The sequence below is a fragment of the Sipha flava genome, unplaced genomic scaffold, assembly GCF_003268045.1.
Source record: "Sipha flava isolate LNK unplaced genomic scaffold, YSA_version1 269_pilon_pilon, whole genome shotgun sequence".
In the NCBI taxonomy this organism is placed as follows: Eukaryota; Metazoa; Arthropoda; class Insecta; order Hemiptera; family Aphididae; genus Sipha; species Sipha flava.
Genome location: NW_020272933.1, coordinates 397,290 through 411,750, shown reverse-complemented (window position 1 = coordinate 411,750; position 14,461 = coordinate 397,290). Strand labels below are relative to the sequence as shown.

At 26.1% G+C, this 14,461-nt stretch overlaps 1 protein-coding gene across 1 annotated transcript; it reads right to left on the bottom strand.

The window, feature by feature from the left end:
- Positions 1–10,531: 10,531 nt before the first annotated feature.
- LOC112685207 (protein arginine N-methyltransferase 1) lies at positions 10,532–14,207 on the bottom strand. The gene is made up of 6 exons (XM_025557027.1): positions 13,996–14,207; positions 12,091–12,339; positions 11,840–12,010; positions 11,647–11,779; positions 11,133–11,302; positions 10,532–11,069 (listed from the first exon to the last, which is right to left on the bottom strand). Exons 1-6 carry the CDS (start codon positions 14,029–14,031, stop codon positions 10,686–10,688), a joined length of 1,143 nt encoding a protein of 380 aa, XP_025412812.1. The 5' UTR covers positions 14,032–14,207; the 3' UTR covers positions 10,532–10,685.
- Between the last annotated feature and the right edge of the window lie 254 nt (positions 14,208–14,461).

Below are 14,461 nucleotides of genomic sequence, written 5' to 3'. Positions count from 1 at the left end.
CCTACTGGGAATTTTTGTTTCAAAACCATTGTTAATTTAATATCACGCATATTAATTATAACATAATTTTATTGAGATCCATTGATGAAGTTTAGTATTATATATTATATTATTAGATATTCTAAAATGTATAATCTTGAACGTATTTATTTGTTTACAATGTTAACACGTGACTGCATATCGCTTAAGACTATAAATTCTCCCGAGTACCGATTTCTATGGTATTTGATTTTTGTTCTCATATATTTTTAGATACACGTTGTGACCCTTAGAATTTTAATCTTGCCCCGGGTGGGATTTTATCCTGCGGACGCGCTTGTACACGCCCCGGGGAAAATAGTTTTTCCACCCTTCCACCTTACTATAAAAAAAAAATATAAATAAATACAAAGATTAGCAATAAAAAAATTAATTTTTTGAAACAAATCATAAGTTGCTTTGCGATATTGTATTCAGTGGCGTAGCCAAAGGAGGGGGGCTAAGGGGGCTATAGCCCTCTCCCATGGGCCATGTTTATATGTATAGTGTATCTATGTACTAAATTAGTCAACTAATATTTTTATTTAAGTATTTTAAACCTTTGGTATTAAATAAATTTTGACGATTAACGAATAACAGGTGTTTGCTTTGGAGTAGATATTACATATTACTAATACTTCTAGTTTCTACCATGATTATCCAAGGCCGCCCGCAGACATTTTTCTCGGAGGGGGGGGCCAGCGAAAAAATAATACACTTACCAAAAATTCTGTTTTTTATCACATCTTAAAAAAAAATTATTTATTTATTATAATATAATAAGTATATATATATACTGCCATCGATTTACTGAAGATCTATAAAAATCAATTAACTAAAAGAAGAACAAATATATTTTCAAAATTCAACTACCTGACTGGCATATTTAACTTTCATTTTTGCCAAATTATTAAGTTCTAAATGATTTTTATTCATTTTAGAACACACTTTAATTAATTGTTGGGAATCATAGTTAAATACATTTTCATACATTTTCCATTGTATATGAGGCTTTTGTGGATGTATCTAAAAATAAGCGTTAAACTTATGGAATTAATTTTGTAACTCACATAAAGTTTTTTTAATTCATCTTCTTTAGGAACGGCAAAAAGAATTTTAGACATATTGTGTGACTCACGAATTGCACAATAATTAAGCATAATGACCAAAGGCAATAAACGTAATAGAAAAATCACAAAACCAATAACCAAACACAGATTTCAGTGAATAGTGATGAGATTTCAACATAAAATAATCATATATATATAGACCACGAGAGCAGTGAATCGTGATTATAATTTAGTTATTAACTCAATTATATTTATAATTGAATATTCAATAATTTAATATTTTGGGGGATATGAGCATATTATAATATTGTAACTCCAATTAACAACCGCTGTGAACGTTAGTAGTAGTTCACTTTTTCGTATGTTAGATAAGAACTCTCGTACACCGCGGTCTAACATTGCGTAGTATACGCATATATGCAGCGTTTCTATCTTAAACCGTGGTCATCACTATAACTTTATCAATTAAAACCACAATAATTTGTATATGGACCATAGAGTTGATATGATATGAATTTACAACCATGATTAAAACAAATAAACAAAATACCGAATACCTAGTGATATTAAAAACTGATGAAAAATGTTGACAACTTATCAGTTATCAGTCCTCCTTATCGCCCTCCAAGACTGCTATATAAAATGCAAATAAATACAATAAAAATGAGGTATTATCTAAATTAGCGGGGGGGCCCTCCCCACCTGCAGGCGACCATGTGATTATAACTATCTTTTTGATGGTTATCATGCAAGGTTGTGGCGAATCACTATCAAATATTTAATTACGTTGTCAATATAGGAAAAAGTGTTAATATTGAAATAAAAATGCCACGAGTATGTAAAAGGCAAACTCAGAGAAAAAACTTTATTTCTGAAAATCCAGAAATATATTTTAAATGTTCTACTTTTATTCCTTTTCTTGACTATTTAATAGAATTAATGGATGCTCGTTTTAATCAAAGGCTTATTGATGTTATGCCACTTGAAGGACTTATTCCGGCCAATTTAAATATGTATGACGATGAAAATATTAGTAAAGCTGCTAAAATATATGTCTATGATATAATATATATCCATGATACCTCATCTACAATCAGAGCTGAGCTGTTCATACGGAGGCAACAATGGAGTCAAAATACTATTCCAAAACCGAATTCTGCTGTTGATTCACTCTCTCATTGCACTAATATTCAACCTACCATTAAAATACTTTTACAATTATTCGCCACGTTACCAGTTACCTCTTCCACTCTGGAAAGAACGTTTTCTGCACTTAATCGCTTAAAAAATTATTTAAGAATCACCATGTCGGATAACAGACTGAATGGGTTCGGTATGGATATTATAAATAAAAAAGAGCAATTCGATGAAAGTGAAATAATAACTGAATTTGTTAGAAATTCGCCTAAGAGGATGCAGCTGTCAGAGTGGAGCAAGTGACTGAACACTGAAACCAAAATTATTATTATTATTATAAATTATACATAAATAAATATTTTTAAAACTATACTAAAATGCTTGAATTACATTAAAAAACTTGGTGGTAGATGGTGGGGGGGATTAAGGGTGAATTCTCATATCCTCTCTTACCTTACTTATCCAAAAAAGTGATTGGCCCCTCCCATTTAAAAATCCTGGCTACGCCACTGATTGTATTAGATAATTTTTTATTAATACATATCTTAACGTTCAACTAATCTTTTTTATTCAAAGTGAATATTCCTTTCTTGGAATAAAAATATACATATATAGGTAAATATATATATTTATATTTATTAAATATAGAAAATGAAATAAACACTTATTAGAGGAGAGTGTGATAGGTTGACGAATTCATTTATAATTCTTAACAAATTATGATATCAATCGATATTGGTAACAGATTACATGCCTGATGTTATGAACAACTTATTTCTGGATACCAAGGTTATTCTGATAATAATTAAATATTTTATCAATGTTTCTTCCCCAAATCACGTTTTGATAACATTTTTGGTTCATTTGAAGTAACGATTTCCCGAATACCGTAAGTATAATTACTAAATCGATTTTACACTTTAGGAACTGCATTTTATTATTTATATTTTGAATATATTTATTATAACAATGATAAACTGCATGTTATGATGAATAATTAAAACGTTTAAAAAAAATTTGTGGGGCAAGATGACACGGGTAATTGTCGCTTACATCTGTACATTAAATAAAAGTATACGATTTTTAGAACAACTAATTTATGAGAATTATAATAGTGAGAAACTACAAAAGAAAAACAGAAAATTCATGTTTGCGTGACATAATAAACAAGGCAATAGATCAGTGTTTCTTAACCTTTTTGATATCACGGAACACCAGGCAATAATATTTTTTTCATGCGGAACCCCTCTTAAAATATCTTTAAAAAAGAAGGGTACACAAAACATGGCGATAAGCGGCAATATTCGCAATGCACTAAACTTTAGTGATTAAAATACTTAATACAGCAAAATACAATTAAATTATTTATTTAGAATTAAGATTTTAGATTATATTGAAAAGTAACATTATATATTTTGATTAGATTAAATTTATATTAATGAGAAAGTTGCGCTTGAATATAACTGCATATGTTATCAATATCTGGAGTAAGGTTTGTTAATGAAAGTCTTAGTGTCGGCGTCACATTCAATCTATTTCGATATTTAGTCTTGGTTGCAGTGGCTGCTGAGAATCCACTTTCACATAAGTATGTTGAAGGAAAAGGAAGTAGGACTCCCAACGCCTTTTCACTCAATACCTCATATTCGCTGTGAACTTCTATCCAAAATTTATCTAGAGATGAATTGTTTTTTTAAGTTTTTCAACGTGACGTCTGAGGAAAGATCTGCCAACATATCCTCTTCATTCGTAGATAGAGTATTTGTCGAGCTATTGGCACTGAATGGATCCAAAATCCATAAGAAACCATCTCTTGAGTCTTGATTTGAAGGGAAATATTCTTCAAATTTAAGAGACAACATATTCAAATGATTAACAATAATCAGTTTAAGTTGAGTAATACTGTAATATTCATTATTCTCGTTCACCCCACTCATGAACGCCATTAAGGTGCTGAACATTTCAAAACAGTTGTTTTCAATTCTTGTGATCCACAGCTTAAATTTTTTCTTTTGCCCTTCTATTTTACTCTAACTGTGAAACATGGTTTTCTGTGTTCCTTGAAGAGACAGGTTTAGCTCATTCAAAAGTTGAAATATGTCTACAAGATAACATAATTTCATGTTCCAATCTATGTCTTTGAAGTACTGAACCAGGTCACAATTTTTGCTTGATAAAAATATTATTATTTCTTCTCTAAGTTCACACAGTCTTTTTAATATCCGACCTCTCGAAAGCCAGCGAACTTCCGCATGCAATAATAACGTTCTATGTGTGGATCCCATTTCATCACACAACATTGCAAACAGTCATGAATTAAGAGAGCTGGACTTAATAAAATTTACTGTTTTGACAGCTGTTGTTAGTAATTGATTAAACTCGGCACTCATTCTTTTACTTGCTAGCATTTCTCGGTGTATCATACAATGTGTGCTTTGTATATTTGGAGCTACTTGTTTCATTTTTGCGACTAGTCCTGCATGCCTACCAGTCATATTAGCCGCGCCATCAGTACAAATTGAGATACAGTCTGACATCTTTAAATCTGTAGTTAAGAAGCAATCAGACAATGCAGAAAAAATGTCAGCGCCAGTTGAATGTTTCTTCAATTCCAAGTAGTTCAAGAATTCTTCTTTGATTTCTTTTTCGTCCCAGTCCACATACCGAATATAAATAAGTAGCAGTGCTTTATCAGTAATGTCAGTCGACTCATCTAATTGAAGAGCATAGAGCTTTGACCTTTTTATTTTTCTTATAAGTTGCTGATGAACATCATCGCTTATCATAGTTATGCGATTTGAAACTGTATCATTAGAAAGAGGTATTGTTTTTTTTTTTTAGCAGCTTTATCTCCAAAAAGTGTAAGGTTGGCATCAACCATACAAGGCATAATTAAGTCTTCTCCTATGGTAACAATTTTTTTTGATTTTGCAATGCGTAGTGATATCAAAAATGACGCTTTAAGGGCTAACTCATTTTCAGTTCCCGTATTTCGAATTAGTGTCTTCTGAGCTTTTAATTCACTCTCTTTTCTTTTAAAAAAATCGATTGACTTACTCTTATACTGCTGGTGTTTTGTTTCCAAATGTCTTAGAAGCTTTGCTGGAGCCATAGAACTATTAGATAAAATTTTCGAGCAAACAACGCATTGAGGGCAATTATCTTTATATGTAAATCCGAATCCTAGGTGTGAGGGATCGTACTTACGAATTTTCGGTTTCTTCGGTTTTGGTTCCAACGAAGATGTGACATCACTCGTTGATGGTGTTGGTTCCTCAGCAGTAGTAATAACACTAGTATTTGGATTTTTTAAAAAGAAATCCAACTTCTTTTGTTTACTCATATTTTAATAAATTGCCACACACAACTGACGAACAACGGTTAACGGACAACTACGAATGGACGAATACGTACTGAAGTACAATATTGGTAATATTATACTTCGTAAAATAAAATTTTATAATAATATACGATAACATGTGGTTATAAATAATTATTCGATACTGTCATGCCATCGACGTTGCCCTTATCGTCATCATTAACAATATAATAATATCTCATACAATATATTGTGCACGTCTAACGGGTTTTCCCACTAGCTGCCTCTAGAATTCTAGCTTTTTTCTATTTTTAATATTTTGATAAAAACACAGCACAGCATTTTCGCGGAACCCCAGGGTTCCGCGGAACCCAGGTTAAGAAACACTGCAATAGATGAATGTAAAGGTTCATCACTTTTATTGTTTGTTATTGTATTTTTTGTTTAAGGTACTTATTGTTTAAATATTATTAGATACCTAGCTTAATTTTTTTTCCATGTAATTAGGTACTGAAATGGTTATCCCTAGGTTATCTAGTTGTTAAATTTGACTGAAGAAAGTTACTATTATGAATTTATTCTTTTAATTGTTATATTGTTTTAAATACTATAATATTGAAATCAATTTTATTTTATTTATATCATATACTAGACTGTATTTTAATTATAATAATTTTTTAATTTTTAAGTTTTAAATATAATGTTTATCTAGATACATTTTTATTTTGTTTTTAGCATATAGGTACTAAAATGTGAATTATGTTCATAATCTATTTGTTATTGCTTAAATATGAGTTATGTCTGCTAAAAGTTTCTAAGAATTAATATTTCTTGTTTTGTTTGAGATCATACTTTTTTTTTCTATAAATCCTAAACTGTTTAAATAATTAAGTTAATTTTGAATTTTGAATAAAGGTTATTGTATTATTTAAATTTGTTTAATCATTTCATTTTTATTTAATCAAATAATAATTTGTATTTTTTTGTGAAATTGAACTTCCATTGTGTATACAATTAGTATGAAACATTTTAATAAAATTAAATAAATTACTTAAAATTAATTTCTTTAAAAATAATATTCAATAATTTACCTTGAGTAATTATTATAAAATATTTAATATTATTATAGATTAAATATATTAAATATTTATTCTATATTTCATTGATATATCTATGTAATAATATACACCAGTAACTTACCCCAGGAGAAAGTCAACTTGCCCAAGTACGGGATAAGATGACAAATTCAGAATTTTTTTTGTAAAATTTTTAAGTGATAAACTTTTTAATATTAAAACTTGAAATTATTACAGGTTATTCTTCATATTTAAGAAAATGCTTATAGAAAATTTCAAGATTTTTCGACTGTTATTTAATAATCAACAATCCTTAAGTTCGTCAACTTACCACACTCTCCTCCATATGCACAATGATTAACAATACATGTTTTTTTATTAGATTAAATATGTTATATTAATTATTAATTATATATAATAAAATAAATATGAACATATCAATAAAAAAAGTTAGAATATTTTGCCATTCCCAAAAATTTGCCTCTTACGCCCCCCTTAAATGTGCCATTGGTTGAAGGGGGGAGGCTTAGCCAGAAGTAGTGTATTTTAAAATTTTTTATGAGGGTTGTACATTTTTTTTATAAAATAAAAGTTATTATTATAAATAAGAACTAAGAGTTATTTTATAACCACATAAATTAACTCTCTTTATCTATACCTTCGTAGCAAGTCGTTTGACTTTTGAACCTTTTTTTCCTTCTGAGGGAGGGGTCAGAATCCGGGAACCCATTACATAAAATAGTAAGCGCTTTTGGATCAACTGCGAATCGTTTTGTTTTTTGAAAATTAATTTAAATTCACTAATCACGAGTTATGTTTGAACACAATAAACAAAAAATTTGTAAAACCTGTAAAATCAATTACGATGTGCAAATACACTCATGGATATTTGCAAAAACTAAGTAAAAGACTTGAAAACAAACCTCACTTATTGAATATATAAAGTAACATAAATAATAATTTCATTATTATATCATCCATAAATCTAGATTTATATGTACCTACATATATATGCAAATACTTATTTTGATAATATAAAAGCAACAATTAACGACAAAAGTACGAATCATAAATAATTAAAGTTATCTGAAAAAAATATACGAGATTCAAGGAAAAAATGAGGTCATTGGGACTAATATACCACAATATCAAATGAAAAATTAAAGTTAAATTTATTTAATAATTTTTACATTATAATTTATTATAAATACCAATGTTTTTTTCAGATGGAGTCCAAAAATATTGTAGGAACCACTGAAATAAGCCTGTGCACATTTATATATGGGAATATATAATTTTGTAAGTGGTTGCGAGGTTACAGTGTACTTCTAAAGTAGATCCATATGGTATATCACCATTGCTATATAGTTTATAACATGAAATGTATTATCCTAATACAAAACTAATATACATTTCAAATTGAAAGGAAAAATATATTAGGGTACAAGCAGAGTTGTAAAAATATTTTTTTCTGAACCAAGTATTATTAAATGAATGAATTGATAAATTAATAAATATTTCTTATAAATATTTTTATAAAATGTAAAATAGGTCTCGTCTGGAGTATTGCTATGAAATACATACAAGAATGTAGGTAGATTATTTATTGGGAAGGGGTTTGAAATATTTAGATAACTATTTTTATTATTATCTATTTATTTATTAGATGCAATGTACCTAGAGGGTTGAACCCCCTTTACTTATACCACTGATACACTAAAATGTACAATCAGTTTCAATTTAAAAATTCATCATTAGGTATAAAAACACATTCTACTCTTTATTAATGTATTATGTTTTTATGTTTTTATAAATTTAATAATAATTTTTAAATATTTTTGTAATAGTTAATTGTTCTGAAAAAATAGTGGCAAATTATTATTATGGTATACAATTGGTATGAATTTATGATTTCAAAAACATGTTAGTAAACGGAAGTATACTAAGTAGTAGTAGTAAGTTAGTAAATATCTTAACAAGTAAAAATTATAAATTTTAATTATACGAAAAAAAAAAAATTGTGCCTAAATGATAGTTATTGTTACCTCGATATTATACCTAAATGATAGTTATTATAACCTCGATAGACTTAATATTTCCATTACTTTCATTTTTCAAACATCAAATTATCAAAATTAATTCACATATGTGAATGCCAGACAATAAATTACGTAAGATTAATCAACTTTTTAATTTTTACATCTTGTAAATTAATATAAAATACAAAAGTATTATTTAACTTCAAAGTACATACGTAAAAATAGAAAATTATACATTAAAATTTTAGTTTAATTATGAAGATTTTATTTGACAGAATTGACAATTTAAATTTTTAAATTTGAAAGTATAACAGGAACTTAAGAACAGTATGTTTTGTTGAAACTTATGTAAATTATTATCATTATCAAACAGCTCCAAGACTGTCCTTTTTAATATAGACATTTACCTACAATTTATATAAGATAAAAATTGTTCTCACTTTTAATCTACTTCAAATTTTTTTATTAGTTTTGAAGATTTGAATGAAAATAGATTATGTATATTTATCTAGTTTCAAATACATTTCGCAAAAAAAAAAAATTAGAAGCACTTGAGGATCTATAGTACAGTTTCCAGTGTGGTCACAACCCTTTACAGTCATCACTGCTTAGGTACAATTATATCATATGCCACAATAGGTTTGTTTTTTATTAAAATTTCAACAAATATCAAGCAGTGATGCTAAAAAATTGAATAGGTCATTTGTATCCATTTAGTGATGTTTCTTGTATGTATGACATATATGATATAATTTATTTTAATAATTTAGGTTAAATTATTACGTAGGTATATTCATGACTATTGATGATATATTTTAATGCTAAAATATGTGTAGAATTTTGAATTTGAATACTTACTTAGGATTATTTAATATTTTATACGAATATAAGCAGCTCAATTCAATAAAATATTAACACTTAGTACTAGATGACACTATATTCTTTACCTTAGTAATATTTCTGTTAATTCACAAGACGAATAATGTACGAAAAAAAAAAAATTGGTTAAAAGTATATTAAATATACAGTAATTAACATTTTGAAAAATTAAAAATAGGTATAATTAATTGGGATAACCCCATAATACACGTGTAAAATTTAGTTTCTTTAAATTAAACTTTAAACTGATTTCATAATCATTTCATAATCAAATTAAAGATGTTTTGAAAAAAAGAATTATTGAAGTTTATATGAAGCTACAAAAAATATATACAAATATATTATAAATTTAAATTTAAATACTAACAAGAACCCAAGTAAAAAAAAAAAAAAAAATTAGTCTATTATTAAAAGATAATTTTAAATGTAAACAATTGATTTAGAAATAAATGTTTTCAAATAAATAATTTAACGGAAAATATAAAATAAATTGGTCGAATTAATATTGTAAAACAGGTTAAAAGTAATAGAATAGTAGTAATAGTTTTTAACCATAGCTATTTATTTTTTTATAAAAAGAGTATTGTAAATTGAATCATGGTCTGGTCTTGGTATCTTTAATATCAAGAGGAATAATTATAAATTTTAGAAAAAAAAAAAAAAACAGTTTCATTCCAGGGTTTTTATCTTTTATAAATGCAAGACTAAAAAAGTTAGGAACAACAAATATTTGTGAATCCATATAAAATCACTATTATAAAGTTTGTTAAGTTACTTATTTACAAATAGTATTTTCAATTTATTTTCTTAGGAATTATAAATTACTATAAAATAACATACAAACTTTTAATATCACCTAATACTGTGAATGACCACCTAATTAATTTTCAATTATTAAGTCTATTAAAAAAAATAATAAATAAAAAAAAAATAGATTTTGAAAAATGGAGAAAGAAGAACAAATGAAAATATACATATAATTAAAAGAGTATATCATAATTAAATTAATTCTCCACGAATGCAACTTTTGTTCTTCAAGAGAATGTGTTTTAAATTGTAAATATTTAATTTTAAATGTTACATACATATATAAAAAAAAAAAAAAATTTAAGGTAATAAAAATTATGATATAATATTTAGTTTTAAATTAACGCATACGGTATTTATTAGATTCGGTCACATCATTCACATCATTTTTAAATTGAATGTCAATAACAAAGTCCATATCTCGGGTATTACGTTCGTTTGGAGACATTGAAAATGTGCCAAACACTTCATCATTTCTTTTCACAGTTAAATAGTTATCCAAGTAGAAAACAGTTTGTTTCCAATGTGTATAAGGTGATTCTGGTGCCGTTGAAAAACCAATTCGTTTATGACATTTGGTAAACTCTACAGTAAAATATGTAACCAATGCATGGACATAATCTTGACGACGGACTTGAAGATTAAATGGAGCAGTAAATGTTAAGTCCTCTTTTTTTACTGTATACAAATCTACTTCTTTTAACAAACTTGAATTTGTAACAACCTGACAACAGTAAATTAATATAATCAATTAATATCAATAATACATTTTGGTTTCAAAATTTACCTGTTTAGGTTCTACGCAATCAACTAATGGTTCACTTATAGCAACATTACGTATGGCACTCATATTAAATCCATATACATTTTCCCACCAGTTTATTTTGTCATCTTTATACTGTCTATCTTCAATGCCAGTTATGAACAAATTTGCACGGTCAGGAAACAACATTCCATCTAAAATTAAAATAAGTAATTATAAATGCTATCATTCAAAATTTAGTTAATATTGCAAATCATTTAATTAACATATCAAGATATATTTTTAAATTCAATCCTAAATCATAGAAAAGATGTTATTGTGTTTAAAAGTACAATGCATATATACTGCTTTTATATTGATAGGGAAGCAAAGATATGTATTTATATATATTTCTTATCATTTATAAATAAAAATTTCTAAATTATTTGTAAATAATAATAACCATATAACTACAAATATTATATAAGATATATTTAGGTCTATTTAGGTTTAATATTATGTTAATTTATTTGAGAAATCAAAATAATTTTGATCTTACCTTCTTTTAACCATTTGTCTCTGGCATAAAGTACAGTATCCAACATAGATTCATAAAATAAACAATATCCCATCCATTCCGATATAATAATATCTACTTTAGTAATACCATCTGGTAAGTCTATTTCTTCAACCTAAATAAATAGTTAAGCATTAAAAATATCTATAATAAAATGTTAGAAATAATTTTTTACTTTTCCTTTGATAATTGTTACAATATGATCTAAATTGTTATCAGCTACTATTTGTTTGGCATATTCTACAATATTAGAACACTCTACACCGATGACTTTGGCTGCTCCAGCTTTAGCAGCAAACATAGACAATATTCCAGTACCACATCCAATATCTAATACAATTTTACCCTGTAAATATGAAAAAATAGATTGTTATTAAGTATTCATAAGAAATTTTAAAAAAATGTATTTTGTTTAAAAGAACATACCTTGAGTAAATGTTTATTGTAATACATAGAATTTCTGTAAGTAAGAGTTCGCACTTCATCTTTAAGCATTTCTTCATGTATACCAAAATGAGCATATGAATCAAAGTAGTAATCCATTGAAGTCATCTCGCTTACATTTACAGATCTATTTTTTACACCATTTGAAATAGCCAATGCAGAAGATGATTCAGGAACATCATCAACAACATTATTGTCCATTATTACTTCCATTGGGTCTATTTTATTTTCCTACAATATTTCAATATTATTTTTAATGATAAATCATAAATTCAACAACCAATGATCACCAAAACTGGTTACTGCCATATATTCCCACTATATTTAATACATTTTCATCTAGCGGTAACACTCACATACTCACTGAGCTCACTAGTAAACCATACCTATCAAGTGGGAAGAACTATTGATAACAGATGAAATATGAATATGATATATTAACTTCACCTAATAAAGTATAAGGCAATTGAATCATTTATTTAAAAAAGTAAAGATATCTTTTACCTAACAACGGTTATTTTTCATACCCTCAATACCATTTTTCATAATGGTTACTATAATACTTATATCATAAATTATTTATGATTGGTATGAATGTTTAATAATATATAAATTATATTTGTGAAGACCATTCAAAATATAATTACATAATCTCAAAGTAAAATAACTTAATCAAAAATCAATACAAATACTTTAGTTTTTATTTATATAAGCTTATGGAAATTTTGGAATTTTAATACAAAGATGGTCTTATAATACAATTTATTAGAAAAAAAAATACCTTACATGTGTAAATTAGACAGACCTCTGATATCATTAAGTCTTCTTTAGATCTACTTTCCTACATTTTATAAGAGGGTTTATCTAAACAAGAATATACAATGAATTCAAATCGGTTTTTAAAATTTATATTGCATCAATTGATTGATCAGCCCATTGAAAATAGATAATGTCCACATTATTATGTTGAGCATGTGATAAACATAAGACAGAAAATCATGGATTGCTATTCCTTTAATAATAAATTAAATATCTGAAATTACATTTAAGATTGAAAATATCAATTAAAATTTATTAAAATTTAAACCAAAATCTTATTACTATAGTTTAATAAATAATAAAATAAATATTCTGATAAGCAAGATTAAAAGTTACTCTATATTTAATTGAAAATATAGTTTTTGACTCGGTAGAATTACCTACCTATTAGAATAAAAAATATTATGAGAAAAACTAACTATGGTTTGTAAACATGATAATCAAATTAAAAAACACAAAGTAACACATATAATTTAATATTAAATACAATAGTATTTATCATAAATTAGTGTAATTAAATATAAAACTGAAACCAAACAGATTAATAAAGTAGAAAAAAATATTTCCTTATAAAAAATATATACCTATATTTTCATAGAAATTCATTATCATTGAATTGTCAAGAAATTCAATGAAAATAGTATACGTTTGATGGTTTATTTAATAAATATAATAATAAAAAAAAAAAATAAATATTTTCTTATAATAAGGTATTAGGTTGTTTTATTACATATTAAAATCAGGAAAAATATTAAAAATAATTTTGTACTTAATGGCTACTTATTTAAATTAGATATTATTGAATTATCCAATATATTCAAAGAAGTAAAAAAATTTAAAATAAAATTTTTAAATTCACGTGATTTACAGACATTTTAAAATTGAAGTATACTGTATTAATACCACAGAATTATTATGTTTTAAGAAAACAAATTATAAACAAAATGTTTGTCTAATTCTGTCACAAATTATAATGGTTAAGAAATCGTTTAAATATAGAAATAATCTTCAAAATTAGTTTAGATAAAACATTATTTCAAGCAAAATTATAAATATCTAAAAACTTACGGAATTACTTCCCACTGCCAATGCAATTTGAGACATTACTACGACTTTAAAAAAAAAAGCGACTAGCTGTTATTAAAAGAAATTTGAACTACAAATACGAGTATGAAGACGAATCAAAAATTTAATTTATAAAACTATTGTTTCATAATTATTGTAATAAAATTAAAAAACCGTGTTAGGTCAGACCACTATAATATTGAATAATAAAGAACATGAATATAATCGCACCAACATGTTTGAAGTTAGTAACACACTAACGTATATACCGCATTATTTTTATGAATATTTTTAACCTCAATAATTATTAATTAAAAACAAATGTTAAAGGACAAAAAAATTAATTTATTCATTTTACATACAAATTAAAATAAAATTTATTAATTAAAATGAAAACTAACTAATTTTATGTATTATAATAACTCATAAATTAATTTTTGCGTACCACTCTATCTACACGCAAATATAT